Source organism: Peromyscus californicus, unplaced genomic scaffold (genome assembly GCF_007827085.1).
Source record: "Peromyscus californicus insignis strain IS unplaced genomic scaffold, ASM782708v3 Scaffold_8__1_contigs__length_139910024, whole genome shotgun sequence".
Lineage (NCBI taxonomy): Eukaryota > Metazoa > Chordata > Mammalia > Rodentia > Cricetidae > Peromyscus > Peromyscus californicus.
Window position 1 is genome coordinate 21,819,926 of NW_026294606.1, and position 18,576 is coordinate 21,838,501.

The following is an 18,576-nucleotide window of genomic DNA, read 5'->3' on the forward strand; positions in this document are numbered from 1 at the left end:
GCATGTGTCTGTGTACCATATAAATTTTTATCTATGTATTTAAGAATTCTCTATTTTTCTATGTGTAGGTTTAGCTTTTAAGTTTTCCTCTTTCTCTCTTATTGAAAACAGGTTTTTAGATACCTTTAATTTTTTAAAGTACCCTGCTCTGACAACATAATAAGGTAACTGTATTGGAATGTGTGCAAGGAATAAAGTAATTGCTAGCAGTTCTTGTGCCTTGATCAATGTTAAAATGAAAAGAGGAAAAACCCAGGGAAAAAAAGCCAGATTGAAGAGGCTTCCATCCAACCTGGGATAATTTGGAGACAAAAATCTATGACATCCACTAACAAGAGATGTTATAGTAAAAGAAGACATTCGTGAGTCCTGGGGATAAACCTTTATCCATGCATGCATAAATGAATGAATGAATGAGTGCAGGAAGAGAAAGGACTCTTGCTTTTTTCCCCAGCAGAATGCTGAGAGCTAACTTAATATGGAGGCAGCTGTTGTAAAATCATCACTTTGTAACCATTACTGTAAACATCAAGCAAGGGGGGAAAGATCAAGAAAAAACCAACAGAGGTGCTAAATCCAGGGGAAAGCTTGAGGAGGAGCAGGGAGATTTTCTGGCTTTAATGTTCCTTCCCCCTCCCCCATTGGTTTCAAGGTACAAACTGGACAGCATTTTGCCTGAGCAATAAAAATGGCCACTCCCAGTAAAGGACAATTGGGTACAGGGTATCTCCACATAGGACACCCAGAGAAAAATGTAATGTTACTTTTGGACGACTATTCTAGGCTAGAAGGAGCAAACTTGAGTCTTATCATGAGAATATAGCAGACAACATTGAATTAGGAGTGGTCTGTTATAAAGGGAGAGAAGAACCATGTCTTTCACAAATGATGATGTCATAAAGGGCAACTTAAGGCCGTAGAAACACTCCAGGGTCAAAAAAGCAGAAGAGATCGGACCCTAGACTGGGCTGTCCTGGACCATAACCTTGGGTTGATCTGACCTTGGCCTGGATTCTGTCCTGCAGTGGAAGGGTGCTTTAAGTCCCTGTCAGCTTACAGGGAAAGACAAAGAGCAGGCTAAGTTAAAACGCTACTGTGACTGATCAATGCACTGTAGTTATAAAATAATTATCTACACACACATTCACATCCCTCTAGACTGATTATGGATGGATAGAGGAGCGATAAATTGATGATAGATAAATTATGGAAATAATAAAGACAAGAGAATAAATCCAGTAAAAACATATTCATTCCTTTTTCTTTATAAGAATTTTCAGAGGTCAGATAGAGATGAGGGCCCACCCTTTCTAAAAAAAAATATGAAAAAATTATCATTGTTAGGTAAGTCCTGAGTCTGTGGACAAGCAGTAATAATATTAAGAGTATTTTGTTTTGGATTAATTAGAGGATCTTGACATTTTGTTAAAAATTGAATCTTGTATAATGTATTTAAGCAGATTGGGGGTCTAGGCTGCATGAAGGAAACACACTTCACCACTTGGTATATGTGACAAGAGGTAGAAATGTAAGCAATTGTAGACCTCACCATGTAACCTGATACTATGTCACTGTGGCAAACTATCCCGTAGAAAACACAAAATGTGAGCAATGCACATGGATGTCATTGATTGCAATACCAATCCAGGCCACTGAAGTTACTTGTATATCTTAAGCAGATTTAACAAAAACATACCAAGGCTGGGTTTTTCTTACACTAAATTTAGCATGTAGATCCTGGAACATTTTTCTTTGCTATGCATAAAGCCTTTTCTAGAAACTCAGAATATGCAGAAATGTCACTGGTGCCTTTTAATCCCCACTCCTCAGCTTGTCACTAAAGGAGCTGTCTATTTCACACATTTCTGACACTGGTTCCCTTTTCTCTCTGCTAAATTTATGAGGGTCCGTAACAGAGAAGGGATGGAAGCTTTATTTTTTTACCATTTCTGCCCAGGTTCTAGACACGTGATATTTCTACCAGGCCCATCTCAAATCTTCCCCATTGTATGATTTTAGGAAAGTGTTGTCCACCTCAGAGTCTGTCTGAGTAGAACTAGACCACCACAAAGTCCACACTCATGCTTCACATGCAGTAGAAAGAGGCTTTCCAAAGGATAAAGCCACTTCTGGCCACTGAGCTAACCCTGATTTCTATAGCTGTATGATTCTAGTGACTTGCTGAGTCTTCCTTAGGGCTTGGATGCCTATCTTCTCTTGGATTGATGCCTGCATACAGATACATGCAAGACTGTTAGTTAACTACGCTAACACCAGCCTGGCAATTCCCTCCCAGAGGGCCTGTTCCATTGTATGAAAAATTGTACCTAATTTGAAAAGTCCTTATTCACATGAGACTTATTAACAAAACCTGTTTCTCTTTCTGGTGTTCTTTTTTTTTTTTCTTTCCATCTTTGCATGTCCAAACTGCCTGATTTCTGTGGCTGAAATATTTTTATGCCCACTCCCACACTTCTGTACCACTAGGAAAATTAGTTTTGCCCTCTTTGTTTACCTCTGCTGAACTTGTGGCCCTTAATGTTCTTCACTTTATATGAACAGATAAGAAAGATGATGACAATATTATATTCCATTCAGAAAACAGGAAGTACTGCTTAGAAAATACAGGGGTGAGGTCAGCCTTCCTGAATTTGTACCTAAATCCCGTACTTATAGTTTCATGATTTTATACAAAGTAGTATCTCTGTGACTCTAGGATACCAACATAGCACCCCTGCTACAGTCTCCATGAGGATGCAAACACATAATCCTTATTAAGTCTTTGGCAAAGGATATTCTTGATAAACCTTGACTAATAGTATGGAGTACTATTATTACTTGATAGTCCAAAGCAAGGCTATAGTTGTGAAATTAAACATTGGCATAATTCCAAAGCTTAATACCTATCAGACTTATTTAAAAAAAAAACTAGCTCTCTTAGCTTTGGTTCCCTTATATGCAAATGAGAAATAAAATGAACTCTTTCACTGGGCCTTGAGAGGATAAAACATTATGTAATAAATGTAAAACACCTAACACAGAGCCTGACAAATGGTGGGCGGGCAACAAATGTTCACTGCTTCCTGTCCTCCTGGTTTCTTAAAGTAGACCCTGTGCAGAGTGGCTGGGGGCTGGCTGCTAAAACATGCTAGATACAGAAAGGAAAATGTGTTTCGGGCTTTGCATGTTGAATTGAGTTGGACAGAGGCTTAAGCAGCTTCTGTTATTTAAATGTTGATCATGCCCAGCCAAGGTGTATAAGTCACTTTCCAAGTCTCATTCAACAGTATAGGTAACAGCAAGCCTCATGATTTTAATTTTGCATTTTCTACATGGCTGGTTTTAAATAGAGGTGGTAATTAATGACATAATTTAAAGTCTTCAGATTGTCGTACCCCGAATTCGTGTTCAGTGTGCAGAAAGGTGACATGCTTGGCAGTAGCCTCATGCAGCAGACTGCTGGCCTTGCTCATTTGGAAGTCACCTCAAAGTAAAGGCTCTTAGCTTGAGTTATTTGAGTCCCTCTACAAGAAGACAATAGCAAGTAGAGATAGGAACACCAGTGTACTGGCTAGTTTTTGTCAGCTTGACACAGGCTAGGGCCATCTGGGAAGAGGGAACTACAACTGAGAAAATGCCTTCATCGTATTGACCTGTTGGCAAGCCTGAGGGGCAGTTTTTTTTTAAATTAATGATTGATGTGGGAGAATACAACCCACTGTAGATGATGTAACCCCTGGGCAGGTGATCTTGGGTTGTATTAATAATTAAGCCGAGTTAGCCATGAATAGCAAGCCAGTAAACATGGCTCTCCCATGGCCTCTGCTTTAGTTCCTGTCCCCAGGTTCCTGCCTTGAGTTCCTGCCCTGACTTCATCTCATGGTGAACTATATGACATACCATCAAATAGATCCCTTCTTCCGCAGCATGCTTTTGATTGAAGTGTTTGTCACAGCAACAGGAACCTAACTAGGTAGTCAGCCTAGGCACTGGGATCCTGGGTTTTGACTAACTCCTCTTCCACAATCCAGCTGTGCTAACTATTTAAATATCCAGTGCTCTCCACCCCCAACCATCTAGTCCCTAGAAATGAAGGAAACTACAAAGCTGGGAAGACTTATGTTTGAATCCTGGCATTATAGTTATATATAGTTTAGATATATTTTTCCTTCTAAGCTTTAATTTCATATGATTTGGGGCAATAATATCTAACCAGTGACAAGTTTGTAGTTTTGAGTAAAACATGCATGCATAGCTTCCAGTATATGTTAGGTACTAATAAGCAATGCTTGCGTTTCGTTCATTCCCCAAGGCTTAGCTTTATCATCTGTAAGATGAGCCGGTTGAATATAGCATCTTTAGGCTTTAACGTTCTATCATTGCCATGATTACACTGTTGAGTAAAACATTAGAAAGACCTGGTAGCTGCTGGTGTGTCTTGAACAAGAAGAATGCTGTTGGCAAGTCAGGGACCATAGACTTTCCTTGATGGATGAGTTGGAGGGAAGACCCACCCAGGGCAGATTAGGTGGATATTGTATTTGCATTCTGTTGTGTCTACAGATGGGCTGCTGATGGTAATCAGATCACAGGGTATTAGTCAGCCACTCTGTCTAGTAAATAACAGAAAAACTGATTCAGGGACACAGTCCAGCTGGCAAAGTTGCCTTTGGGGCAAAACCAAAGCACAATGGACCTCTCTCCCTTCCTTCAAACTGTGTCTGATTATTAATTCATCATGAGAATCAACAATTATTCATTTTTAAATTAAAATAGAGAAATTAAAGGTAACCTGTGGACCTTCATTTAGATTAAAAGCACACACAACTGTGTGTTTATGTACATTACAGGGATGTAAGCATATGCACCAGACTGTAGGAGTACCTAGTTTAGGTGATGCTTGAGTTTGGTTTGGCTTGATTGTCTGTATTTTCTATAACTATTATGCACTACATTTGGTAGTGAGAAGAAAAAACGAGTTATGAGTGTTGTAAGAAATTCCCATGGAGACCTAGGAAGGTTGCCTGTCTAATTCAAACTAAGTACAGAGGTCTCTCCTCCCTTTGTGACAGTTTCCTGAGAAAGAAAGATTAAATGTCCCTGTAGGGAGCTCTCCCTGCAGTATAACTACATAATATGACTGTGGCGCCATGTTCTTATACAGCTCTTGAGGCATTCTGCCTTTGAACATGAACTATGTGAACACTCTAAATTCTATTTGTCTGCTCATAGTATCTGCACTGGTAAATATGCTGAACCATAGAACATTGACCTAGAAGATGTGGTGGAGAGGATCAAAAGGTTTAAGGTTTTAATTATGAGTTTATTTGCACAGCTGTGGGGCCTTGAAAAGTTACTTGATCATTGGAACATCTGAAAAATGGGATAAAAAAATATACTCCACAAATTTCCCCTTTGTGGATCAAATGAGACAATAAAGGCCCTGATACATAGTGAAGTCTCTTCTCTCCTTTGTTTTCCTTTGCAACCTCAGTGTACATACCCAGGCTGGTGAGTGAACTTGGGTTATGGGTTCAATGTAGAAGTCAGCCTTGTAGGGCATTTGCAGTGTGGTCTGGCTTTTCAAAGATAAGATGAGATCTGGCTAAGGTAAGTGCCATCTTCTCTGGCCAACTTAGTCACCAAATTGTTTTATTAACTAAGCAAGAGATCTTGCTACATTGGTCCACAAGAAAAGTAAGGTCTATTTTTAACCAGTTGCAGCAAAACCTCTTTTTCTTCTCCTCTGCAGCATCCTGTGACAAGCTACAGTTCCCACCAGTGAATGAATTTGTTTTGAGTTATTTTGGGGACTTATTTCTTAGATGATCATCTCTGGGCTAACTCAGAACATTGCTTCAGATGAAAACCCAATCCAGAATTTGAAATTGTCTTGGCATCTACAAGCATTTGCTTCATATAAGTATTTAAAATGGGCTATTAATTTTTGGTATTAGCGATATAGAGAAAATGTTGTGTTTATAGTCCAAGTTGTAATTTAGAGTGTTTCCTGATTATCTCCCAGTCCTCTAAATAATATGAAAGGAAAGATTAAGATTCAGAAGAAATATAACTCAGAAACACTGCAAAAGATGTCAATAAATAATTTTCAAGAACTATTGTGCCATACTGAGTATTTTGGATTGCTTTCCGAGGTCTCTATACCAAGATTTGTGTATGTAGAACTTATTTCATATTGATGTTTGCATGTATTACTAGATCCAACACACTCTCTAAATTCAATACATTCTAAACTAATTTCCTCCATGTTGGTTCTCTTCTTATAATCCTTCTCACGGTGAATAACTTCTAATATCCAAAAGTAACATCCGAGAATGTCTTGACACACCCCTTCCTGGGTATCCAGCTGTCTTGCTCTCACACATGTAGGGAGAATCTTCTCAATGATTCCAGATCCCTTTCTCTTCTGAATCCACCCATTTGTTTGCTGCCCAGTCATGTCTGCATCACTGCAGTAGCCAGTGGTGCCCCTGGCTTCAGTCTTTCTCCCTCATCAGTCCTCAGATCCGTGAGCGTCATGATAACACGTTTGAGCACAGATCCCTACTATGCTGTGTTCTTTGTTAGACCCAACATCTGCTTTGGAATTCCTTAGTTCGGGAAACAAAGTCTTGAGTACTTGGGCTTCTGCCTCCTCATCTAGTCTCTTCTGAGTCTGCGTCTTTGCATTGTGACCTCTCTGTCTTTGCACTGCCCCTTGTAATCAACATGGGATTCAAACTGATCCCGCTCTTCAGATGCCCATTCCATATCACACGTCACTTCACACTGCCTAGAAGATGCTTCATGGTCCTCACTCAATCCAAGTGAAATGTAAGTTACCAGGCATCACATCTTGACTATCAACTTGGAAACACACTGGCATCTCTGATGTGCTAGTTTTTGGTGTAAAACCCTAAGAAATGGACAGATGGCTAATATTGCCCAACAATAGAACCATAAAGAGGAGTCTTTTGGAATCTGTTAGTAATTTTGTTTCAACATCAATTCTATAATTTTTCTTATTTTGTGTTTATTGATTTGTGCGTGTGTGTGTTTCACCTGAATGTATGAAAGTACACTGTGTGCATGCCTGGTTCCCATAGAAATCAGAAAAGGGTATTTGATTCCCCTGGAACAGGAGTTATGGAAAATTGTTGGCTGCTATAATTATGAACCACCATGTGGATTCTGGGCCCTGAACCCAGGTCCTCTGTAGCAGCAAATGCTGCTTAACCATTGAACCATTGCTCCTGCACACCCCCCCCCTCCTCCTATTTTTCTATTTTCAGACTGTCTCACATTTCCAAAATGCTTAGAAATTTGAATTAGGAATAAACAACATTCAAGAAGAGATGGGATGGGGTGGGGATCTCTCTTGGGGAGATGCAGCCTTGCCACTTTCTTTTGAGGTGTGATAAAATTAAAGGGGGATTAATGTAAGAGTGACCATTAATTATATGGGTATTAGGTGCTTAATATTTTGTTTAATTTTCTACATTTATTTGTTGGCTGCTTAGAAACTTTGTCTTCTTATAGTATTTTCATGTCTTTTGGAAGGACTAGGTGCTATTTGTGCTACTAGCCAATGTTTTTTAGTAAATGATCTTAATTCATTTTCTATTGTTCTACTTATTTCCATATGTTGCTTTTCCTCAGCCATAGTCCATAAAAATGCAGTGCTGGCTATATATTTTTCTGTTTCAATGATATATTTTTTATTTAAAATTTCCTATATCACAATAGAATAAATACACTACCATTATAAGAGATTACCTTGTGTTTTTCTGAAAATCATATGTTGTTCCACAGTTTGCAAAGCGCTATTTTGTTTCATTTAATCCTCCAAATGCCATTTGGGTTGAGAACTCTTGACCTGATTATCATTTGTACTGGGAATGCAGAAGGGAAGCAAAAGAGACTAAATTCTTGGTCTAACCACCAAGCTAGGAAGTAGAAGTCACTGTTTGAGCTCAGGACTATGGGAGGGTAATGACGAAACACAATGACAGCCTGTAGTCAAGGTGGGGGACTATTTGATTCCTATCATAGATTATTATGTGCTATCATTGTAATATTCCAATGCATACAAAAGGGACAGGAAGTAAATATAAAAACTGAATAGTTACATAGACTTAAAATAGAGTTATATGCACTTTTTTTGTTTTTTTTTTTTGCCAAAGACTTTGACGGTATCCTGATTTTGCTCTTCTGATTGAGAAACAAATAGATCTTGAAAATCATTTCTATATTTAGACATAGTACTTTGAGGTCCCAGTTTAACATATCAGTGTCCATTCAGGAGTTTTGCTCAAATCTGTGTGTCTAATGGCTCACTGGGAAATTAGTAAACATATTGAAAATGGTACCAACTATAAGCTAGCTTTGGTATGCTAGTCTCCCATCCTTCCCTCTGCTGCACAGTCACAGGGTGGTACTGCAAGTTTTCTTTCTTGCGTTCTTTAAAAAAATATTTTTTTTTTTGAGAAAACAGATTTGTTTGGGCAAATGAGGAGTGAGAATTCATCCCCCAGCACCTGTGAATTGTTTATGCTAATTGGGTCATGGCTGATGCTAGCTGAGTGTGGGCTGCATGTTAATCCACTCTTTCATATGCTGTATGTGATAGTGGGAGTTATTAATTGATTGGAAGGGTTGCCTTGTATTTTCATGTCATTTTCTTCCTCTCTGTGCCTCATTATCTCGGGTTCTCTCTTCCTCTCACCCTCTGCTCTACACAGGAAATATGAACTCCAATATGAGTTAAGACAGATGGCTACTAGGAGCAAGGTACCCCAAATATCAAGGACCTCCACAAAAGCTCCTTTGTGAGCAGGGCTGCTGTGTTCCAAAGGCATGCTCAGAAGCTGGGGCTGGACTGCATGGCCCTCTAATCGGTAGGACTGGAAGACTGGCTGTCTATATATTTCCTCTCTTTATTCGCTTTCATTCTCTCCTTCATACACAATGTTCTCTGTATTAAACACAGGTTGGGAGAGCCTGGGTGTGAGCAATTAGAGGTTTAAAATGGAACATGTGGGAGGCCAGGAGGGCAGGCTTGGTCATTTCTTTGCCATCCATGAGTGAAGCACAGCGTGCAACTTCCTTGCTAGGCTCACAAAGAACAAATTCCCACCCTACCCCACCCCCAATAGGAATTTGTTGAGGGCGATGATCTGAGCACCACAAAAGGATTTTGTAAAGTTTTCATATGAAACCTTTCTCTGAGATGGGGTCTAGAAGTTAGCGTTTAAGTTACCTGGATAACGACCCAAGTAAAACACAGGAAGGAATCACTTTGTGGGGAGATGTGACTGATATCATTGTGTTGGCACTAGCTAGCAGGACTCTAAGGGCAGACAGGAAGGTATTAGTATAATGTAGAAGGTTGTAATCCACTTGGCAGCCATGCCTTAAATGGGCACTGGATTGACTTGTGGTCCTTGCAGTCTTTCTGAAGAAAACCAGAAAAACAGACCTCCAGCTTCAGGAAAGCACCACAGCTGAGGTCTCAGGGGACAGGGATGGAGAAAGAGCATGGCCTGCTACTAGAAGAACAAGTAAGACTCTTAAATACACGGCGAGCTGTTCTCACAGTGTATTTCCAGTAGGTGACTTGGATGGGTCTCTACAGTTTCCTCTACTGTGTCTGGTTGGACACGGGAATGTGAATGGTGGATGCGCTGAGCATCAATTGGCCAAAGGTGTAAGGCCTGGACTGGGCAGTAGAGGTTACAGGGATTTAGGGAAAGCTCAGAACTCGATTTCTGAATACAGTCAGAGCATCCTTTGAATTGGTCTCAGGTAAGTTCATCACAGGGAAACATGGGGTTCATCTGCTTCATAACTACTTCCAGACAGAAGAAAAACTCAGTCACTATAGACAATTAAGCATTAAAATCTTCATTGTCTCTAGAAATCTGGTTTCAAAGTCTATACTTGTTTAATAACATATAAATTTTTCTTGTAATATGTTCCTTTCTCTTTTGATTCTTTAAAGGATTTCTTTTGTTTTACAACAGATACATTTGAGTTGAGGACTTCCTTTCCTTTTCCACATCTTAATCCTTCCCATCATTCTTTTTATGCACCATCCCTTCAGTCTTAAGTGCTTTCCACTTCCAACTAAAGACTTTAGGACTTTAAAGGAACTGGGGGTGGGAGGAGCAGCGTTTTCCACATCTGGAAGCCTTAAGTCTTTTCTCTGAATCTGGTTTTTCCTTGAAAGTGTAGACTGAAGGATTCTTATTCCACCAGGTCAGTAGAGGCATTTAATAAATTGTAATGGTCTCTTTATACCAAGGATGATGCTGCCCACCAACAAAGTGATATTTAAGGAGACCACTGCACTTGAGGTAGATGGAAGGCATTTAAGTAGCAAACTAAATGATAAACACACACACACACACACACACACACACACACACACACACACACACACACACACAGAGGTAGATGGAAGACATTTAAATAAAAGGATAGTATTAATGACTAATTGACAAGAGCTCTTCTCTCTCTCTCTCTTTCTCTCTCTCTTTCTCTCTCTCTCTCTCTCTGGGACTTCGGGATAGTCAACCATTTCTATGAAGAACCTGAGTCTTACAAAGACTGCGATTTTCATGAGTTGTTGTACCAAGTGAGTGGAGGGATACGGTATGGGATAAAAATGGAATCCTGTACTATGACAGAGACTAGAAACATCAGCCAAAACTCACCATGAGGTGATGTTGAAGCTAGGTCTTGCCTTAAGCTCAGAAAAGGGAAGAATGCTATCGTTAATTAACCGTTGCTAATGACTTGCAACTAATTGAGTGATAGCAAATGTCTTTGTCTCTTGGAATCATGCTAAGAAATCCCAGAGGTATAAAGGTTAGATAGTTGGAGTACATTCAGCTGAAAGCTAAAGATTCAAAAGCCAATGGTTCTGGGGGATTTTGTGGGGGAGGGGAAGGGAGGGGAGCACGGAACAAAAGGTGGAGATGGGGGCAACTGACTGCCAAGGGGAAGGGTTGACAGGGGTTTCGGTGATGTTTCCTCTATTCCGAAAACAACCTGAAGAGAACCTGAGAAGCTCGCCGTGGCATTCATCAGTTGTCAAAACTGGCATTTGCCTTTGTTGAACAAGACAGTGCAGACAAGAGAGAAGGTGCTGTATGACAGGCGCCAGTGACTTCAAATGCCAGGAGTGACGTAAAACGATAAAAGAGGGGAACTATCATCGGGAGCCGTAAATGGGATTGTCTTGTGGCTTTAGTCAACTGACTTTTAACGTGATGAAGGTAATTTAAATGTTCAGGGATGCTGATGGTCTTCAAGTTAAAAATGAAGAAGCAGCAGCAGCTCTCGAATGGTGGAAAGAACTTGAGTGAGGTAAGAGATCATGCTCCCCACTCCAGCCTCCCATTAGAAGCCGTGTGTTTGGGGCGTGGAATAGAATCACTTAGAACCTCAGCTTTCCCATTTGGGAAGTGTGAGCTGGTCATCAGCATTACCTTCATTCACCTCCTTGGTTGATTTGATCAACTGGGCCAGCTGAAAAGGCACCGCTTTCCACCAAGGAACACTGCAATATTTAAAATAGCTTGGGCTTTGCAGTTGGGCATACTCCAATCAGATCCTAGCTTTGCTGATATCTAAATGGATCTCAATGATATCTAAATTTCAAGAATCTTCAATACATCAATCTTAAATTGTGCCTGTGTGTGTATGTATGTTCACATACATATGCATGTGATTGAGGATGTCAGATGTCAAACTTGGTTGCTGTTTCTTAGGCACCATTTACATTGGCAGTTTTGGAGACTCAGTCTCTCACTAAGGCCTGGAACTCAGAAATTAGGCGAGGTTGTCTGTGCAGCAAGGCCCAGAGATCCTATCCCAATGACAGGAACCCTGTATCCTCATGTACACACATGTCCTCAGGCTTCTACGGCGAGCACTTTTCTAGTTACCTCCCCAGCCCTCAATCTTAAACGTTCTCATCTGCAACATGCACGTAACTGCAGTTCCCCTTTCCCAGTTTCATTGAGGATGAACATATGCAAGGCATACATAAAATGCAGTCTCTGATTCGTGTTCATTTCTTGATGTCTATTTGCCACTTTTGATGGTTTGAACCCATTTAAAAGATATGACCATGGGGGTTAAGTGTGTGTCTCAGTGGTGGAGTGCTTGCCTGTGCTATCTGTCTCCGTTGCTGATAGGAAATATTTATAATATAGGATAGTTCATACACTTAACTATATGTGTGGTTAAGAAAGGTATTCAGGCAAAAATAGCTACAGGAGAATGGATTTTGTATACATGGCTTAATGGTAAAGTACTTGCCCTAGGTTCAATCCCCAGCACTCACCTCTCCCCACAAGTAAAAATAAAAATAGTTATAGGATGTGATAAGACCAAGACATACTATAAATCTATATAAAATAGTCAGCCCTCAGATCTCAGCTCTGATTGCCCATTGGAAGCAATTAAAAAGATTCGCTTTGGGGCACTGCCCTTTAGAGATTATAATTCAATTGGACTGCAGTGGGTCTTCAGTTATTGAGGACCTTGTGAAATTTCCTGGGGTGTTTCTAATCTATACTAAATACAATGCTTTCTTTTTAAACTTTAGCACCAATTGTGTAGAAAACTCTCTGAAATGACCCATCATGGTGGAATAACCCAGAAGCCTGTTGGAAACTGGTGCTCTAGAGACTTGGCCATTCAAATTATATTTCATTTAGTCTAGGGACGAACTTGCCTGATGTTCATTTCAACCAGAAAATCCCATGCTATTCGTTTTGTTACACTTTTAATGATGTCCCTTTCAGTTCATCTGGGCCCTATAAAATCACGGAAGCTGGGGTTGGGAATATCATTGTCAGAACCTAATGATGGGTCAATCTGAATCACCACATGGTGATCCATCTGACCTTTGAAGTCATATGCACCTCTGGTTTCCAGAATCTTCCTTTTGCATTACTGTTGGCCTTCACAGAGTTCCCTCCATGTCCCCAGGATTTTCTGGGGGTGAAGAACTCCCAAACTAACCAGGAGAGCATCATCTGCCTCCAGGGGACAACCAGGAGGCCTGTGGGCTTTGCTGCCCCCACCCTGTTCTCCACAACACATCATGCTTTTGATAGCAGAATTCCCAGTCAGCTAATCTTCTCCATCTTGCACTCAACACCAAAGAGAAATGGATATTGGAGAAAACAGGCTGTTTCATTAGCAGAAACAGACTTGACAATCTCGGGGACTTTGAAAAGTTGAAGACTTCTTTTTATACTCCCTTTAAGCAATCTTCCTAGACTCTTCTTGTGTTAACTAACTAGAACACCTTCCTCTATTTCAGAACAGGACATTTTTATTTTCAAAGAAAAATTAAACAAAAATACCTATGAGTCAGTCACAAACATACTTCTAAAACTATTTCTTTAGATAGACATTTTTGTCTATAATTGATTTGGAAGGTGCTGTTTTCTAGAATTTTGTGAATAGCATATACAAAAAAGTAAACCCCACAGAAAAGGAAGAAGGGGAACCCTCAGATTTTTTCTTTCCTCCTTAAAGGATTTCTATCTCTGAGAACACTTGTTCCATCTATAGAAATAGCCACATGAATGAATAACAAAGCCAACAAACACTACAGCCTAGCCAATCGAGTTTCCAGTAACCCGAGCTCTAGATTGTGAACTCTGTGTGAAACTCCCAGTTAGACCATTTCAGAAGGGTATCACCTCCAGGCTTTCAGACCTTCCTCATACTGCTCTGTGCTGGGCTAGACTGGGGGAATAGAGAGCTGCCTGGAGTGAGATTAATCCTCTTTGTTCTACAGGCCTTTGAAGCAGCCATCACATACCCTCCTTCCCCTGGTCCTCAGAGTCTTGACATGGATTCAATATAGGTTTCAATTACGCATTGGACACACGAGTGTTTACTGTGGAAAGAGAGGGTTGCAGGCTGTGGTGTTCAGCCTTCACCCACTCACCATTTACCTGGAACCTTTCAGAAGGCCTAGGGGTTTGACGTCTTTGGAAGACCCAGCACCCATGCAGAGTGGACAGAAGCTGCTGCTGGTGAGCCGGTGGGGGAGGGGGGAAGGGGGAGGAGCGAGGGGAGCGGGGCAGGCATTGTTGTTAAAAGTTTCCAGTTACAGTGGAGGCAGAGCTCCTGAGAGCAGAAGACTCCATGGTGACAGTCCAAGGTGTTGGGGGACCTGGGACCGTGTTTTCAGATAAAGTGAAACAGTGGGTGGGGGGCGCACCACAGCATACTTTCACCATTCTTGAAATTTGTCCTATTGTAGGTTTTTCTGGGACAAGACACAAAATCTTAGTGATTGTATTTACTGAACATTCTGTGCGTGTGTGTGTGTGTGTGTGTGTGTGTGTGTGTGTGTGTGTGTGTGTGTGTGAATGCATGTGTGTATGCTTGCTTTTCACTAGAAACAGGCCATTGAATTACTGTAAGTTAAGATTTCTTATTTGCAAAGCCTTAGCTGTCTCATGGACTCTCAATCAGAGAAAGGAAGGCCTTTAACATGGAATATCTATTTTATTGATTCGCTGATGTACAGTGAGTGGTTTATATAGCAGACGTTGTTTTAAGCTCTTTAAAACCTTGCCTCATTAATGAGCTTAACAACTTAGAAATCTGTCACTGTTATCGTTTTGCAAAGGACTGTATTAATTGATTTTTAAGTACGGGTCCCTAGGGAGGGATGCTGGTTCTGTCACCATTGCTGTCACTCCTGTTTAACTGCAAACTCCGAGACCTCAGACACACCTAGATTTCTGATTTGGGGATCCTGGCCTAGTTGATGTTTGGGGAGCCTACTCTCACTTCTGCAAATCTAGGATTTCTAGATTGGGATAGCGTCGTCCTCACCCACAGGCACACGTGACCCAAAGGAGAAGCCATAGCTTATGCTGCCACCTCCCATGTGTTACCCAGTTATTCCAACTCTGGAGTCTAAACCACCGTCACTGCTGGTGACAATTCTGACCACTCCACCCCCAGAGCTCCATCTGCTGTAGCTACCAGGCTGCCTTGTAATCTTCAAGCCTCCTACACACCCTGCCTGCTTTCCTTCCATAGAAGCCAAGAGTCCATCATCTTCAAGAAAAAGTGAACAGACAGCTTTACCCTCCACAGTCAACTACTACTTCCTTTCTTGCTCTGAGGCTCAGGTGGATGAGCCTGCCCTGGGACCAGACTCAGAATGGAATGCACTGGGGCAGATGTGGAAGTGTAGAAAGTCAGGTCCCATGATAAGGTGGAAGACCCTCTTTTCTCTCTCTTCTAGGTCCACATCTGCTTCTAGTCGCCAACCTACTTGTAGATCCAGAACAAACTGGAGAAGTTAACTAGCCTCTCACTCTTTTTCCTAGCAACACTCTCAGACCTCTTCAAGTGGCAGAGAGTAGAGACGCTGCTGCCCTCCTCTTCGAGGATGGGAATTTGCCATGGTATCATTTTTGCCAAAACAAGCTATGCTGCTGAGCCTGCCAACCCAAACAAGTCCTGCAGATAATATCCAGCCCCTCTTGACTTTCAGAGCACAGGCTCACACCCAGAAAATAGAAAGGGAGGTTTGCAAGCCCTCAAGGTTTCTGGAAGCCACAAGCAATGCACAAACAATTCTTAAGAGCACTTGGGAAAACCAGGGGGATTATTATCAGTGTCCAAGATGAGTTTCCTGTCATGCAACAGGGAAAGACGCCAGGATTATAGCACAGTGTATCTCCTTCTATTTCTGCTTTTGTGACTTCAAAGAACTCAGCTACTGTCCTGTTTAAATAGGACCACTGTCCTCCTTTTCAGTGTGTCCCCTGCATGCTCTGGGGCATAACCATCATTTGACTGAACATCTTTAAAATGTTATGAAAACCACAAACTATGATCTTTTTTAAAAAATCTCCTACCCATCAAGAGGACGAAACACTTGGGATTCTTTTGTTGCTTTAACGATGATAAACATTCTAAATGGAACCTGGGGCAGAAGAACAAGCACGTGAGAGCCCAATCAACTACCTTGAACTAGGTAATGAAAACATACAGACTGCCACACTTCACAAAAGGTGTGTGTGTGGGGGGGGGGGGGACCCTTGAACGTGCACTGAGGGTTCTCCAGGCAGCAACCAAGATCACAAGAATAGATCAGGCAGTTACACAAGTGCCACACTTATCCCAGAAGCCCATAATCCAGCCGGATGGCACTCAGCTAGGTCAGGGTGCCCGAGGATCTCCACCAGTGTAATAGCTGCCTGCCTAAAATTTTGCATGGGGAAATACATCCCTCAGTCCTCTCAGGCTTAACCTCCGGACTCAAGGAGGTGGGACTCATCTTCTAACCTCGCCCTCAGAGGTATGCGCCCAGCACTTGTCAACACCCCTAAGATGAGTGGATTTATTGAGTCCGTTCTGAAATTCCAGCAGCCGTTTAGTAAATGTTATCAATTTGGAAATACTGTTGGATGAACTTTTAAGATGGGGCTTAAGCTGTTGCAGCTGATGCTGAACCGTTTACAGCAAAGCAGCCGGAGGGTGGGTGGGGGCTCCCCTCCTTTCCATTTGTTACCTTGAGCTCCTTGGCTGTAGAAGAATCTCTGTGCTGACTCCACATCCAAGAGTCTATGAGCAGACTCAACGTCCAGAAAATAATCCATTTTGGGATAATCCATATTATCGATGTTCAAAACAGGATTTTGAGAGAAGCTAATCACGTAGATATCTATAAAGAAGAGAAAAAAAACCCCCTACAGTATTCAGGCTGTCAAGTATGTCTATTCTTAATTTTTTTTTAAAAAAAAAATAAGAGTACTCTATTATCATATGCCAACATTTGACTGACATTTTTAATTTCAAAGCCCCCATTGCCAGAGCCTTTGTATTGTATGAGAAGATGCAACCTTTAGTTAACACTGATTAAAAATAATATATTCTACTTTGAAAAAAAAACAATGATCCAGGTTAAAAAGAAGTAATATACTGTTTTCTCTCTGCTGGATATTAGCTGACAAAAGGTATACTTTTAAATTCATCTACTTTAAGTTTTTAAAAGTCTGCCTGATAAATGACATTAGAGGTGCCACCCATCCTGCAGGTTGTTCTTCCATTGATCCAGGGGCTTCTGATGTCCCTTCTAGTAAGAGAATTTCCTGGGAATCCGAGCCTCCTCTCCTAGAGACCTTGCAGTACAGGCTGGCTTGTTTGCTCCAGAAATACCTGGAATTCCTTACTCTCCAGCCATTCCCATCAGCAGTCTATCCAGCGCTACCAGCTCATCTGCCTATGCCCGGTATAGGCTGCTTTGGTACAGAACTGTGGTTCGAGCAGCAGTGAAAAACACCACAGCCTTGCAATGTTTCCCATAGCATGCACTAGCCCGGGATGAAAAAACAGCCAGTCCCTTCTCATGGAGCCCGTGGAGTTTCCCCCGATATTGGCACAAATGAACTACCTCTATTTCTGCACTATTATATTTTTAAGGAGGAGCAAGACAAATTCCTTAAAATCAGGAGGCTAAAGCAATCACTTGTTTTCTAAGACTACACACTCTCATCTAAGAAGCCAAGCCTGGTAAGAGGAAACTTTTTAAAAAATAGCCAAAGGGACCAAAACAGCAAATTATACTTACTGCAAAAAACCCCGTAAAACCAAGAGCTGTCGATAGTCCAAATGAGCAGTTTTAACCAGCTGCCTTTGATCTTACTAAATATTCCCAGCGAAAGTAAACAGTTTTGATTATCTGATTAGATCAGTGATGAATAATGTATTCTGTCCACTGGACTCGCTCTATCAGATAAAATGGCCAGAACATGTTACCTTAGCAACAGAAGGTGACGCCAGCTTCAGCCCCTCCACTCCCTCCTCTGCGAAGGAAGGAAATTACCACTTTCCCATGTAAAACTTAGGCAGGGAACCATCAAAACCTACATGGAGATTTTACACCATCCAGGGTCATTCACAGCCTGCTCGCCCATCTCTTAAGCAGAGAAATCTTACACTTATTTAAAAATCAGAATTATGGTTTAATAATCTATTTTCACAATCTCAAATTCCAGTCTGCTTTGCAGTGAGAACAGAATAACATGGTGAATGATTAAACAGTGGAGAGGACTAAGTTGTCTAGACCCTGCTGGGGCACCTGTTCTTACCTTATTGCTGAATGGGGTTGAATGATGAAGAAAGGCCGTTTAATTGGCAGCATGCTCGACATTTCCATTATAATTAATACACAGAAACAGTCACCAGCATCTAGGCTGAAAATAACTCTTTCCTTCTGTGAAGCGGTCCCTAGAAACAGCTTAAAAGGCTGTCTGAAATTCCCCAGATTTTGAAAGATGCGTTATAACACAGATTTTTATGGGAGACAAGCCCCTAGCCCACCAAAGGCAAGGTAGCCAGAGAGACACATGCAGGGAAGATTGTCAAAGTTAGAAGATAGTCACTTACCAGCTCTTGTCCTCCTTCAACAGGATGCCGCTGGAGAGCAGAAAGCAAGCTGAGCAGGGCTGCTGAGCCTGCGAGCCCAAATGAACAGCTTCTAATTTTCCCTTCAATCTCCAGTCAAGAGCACAGAGTGGA

At 41.4% G+C, this 18,576-nt stretch overlaps 1 protein-coding gene and 1 long non-coding RNA gene across 6 annotated transcripts in view; one reads left to right on the forward strand and one right to left on the reverse strand.

Moving 5' to 3' along the window:
• Window positions 1–18,574, reverse strand: part of Phactr1 (phosphatase and actin regulator 1) — a 483,448-nt gene extending 464,874 nt beyond the window's left edge. The window contains exons 1-2 of one of the 5 annotated variants that reach the window (XM_052728473.1): window positions 18,445–18,574; window positions 16,568–16,720 (exon numbers count right to left, since the gene is read on the reverse strand). In XM_052728473.1, the coding sequence (XP_052584433.1) occupies window positions 16,568–16,670 (103 nt within the window). In that variant the 5' untranslated portion in view covers window positions 16,671–16,720; window positions 18,445–18,574. Of the gene's footprint in view, window positions 1–16,567; window positions 16,721–17,626; window positions 17,758–18,444 lie in introns of those variants that run through there. The other 4 variants (XM_052728475.1, XM_052728478.1, XM_052728479.1 and 1 more) reach the window with 4 other exon arrangements.
• LOC128103836 (uncharacterized) lies at window positions 9,187–16,545 on the forward strand. Its single transcript, XR_008215783.1, has 3 exons — window positions 9,187–11,370; window positions 13,823–14,063; window positions 15,293–16,545. It is a non-coding gene; the product is annotated as an uncharacterized LOC128103836 (long non-coding RNA).
• Window positions 18,575–18,576: the final 2 nt, after the last annotated feature.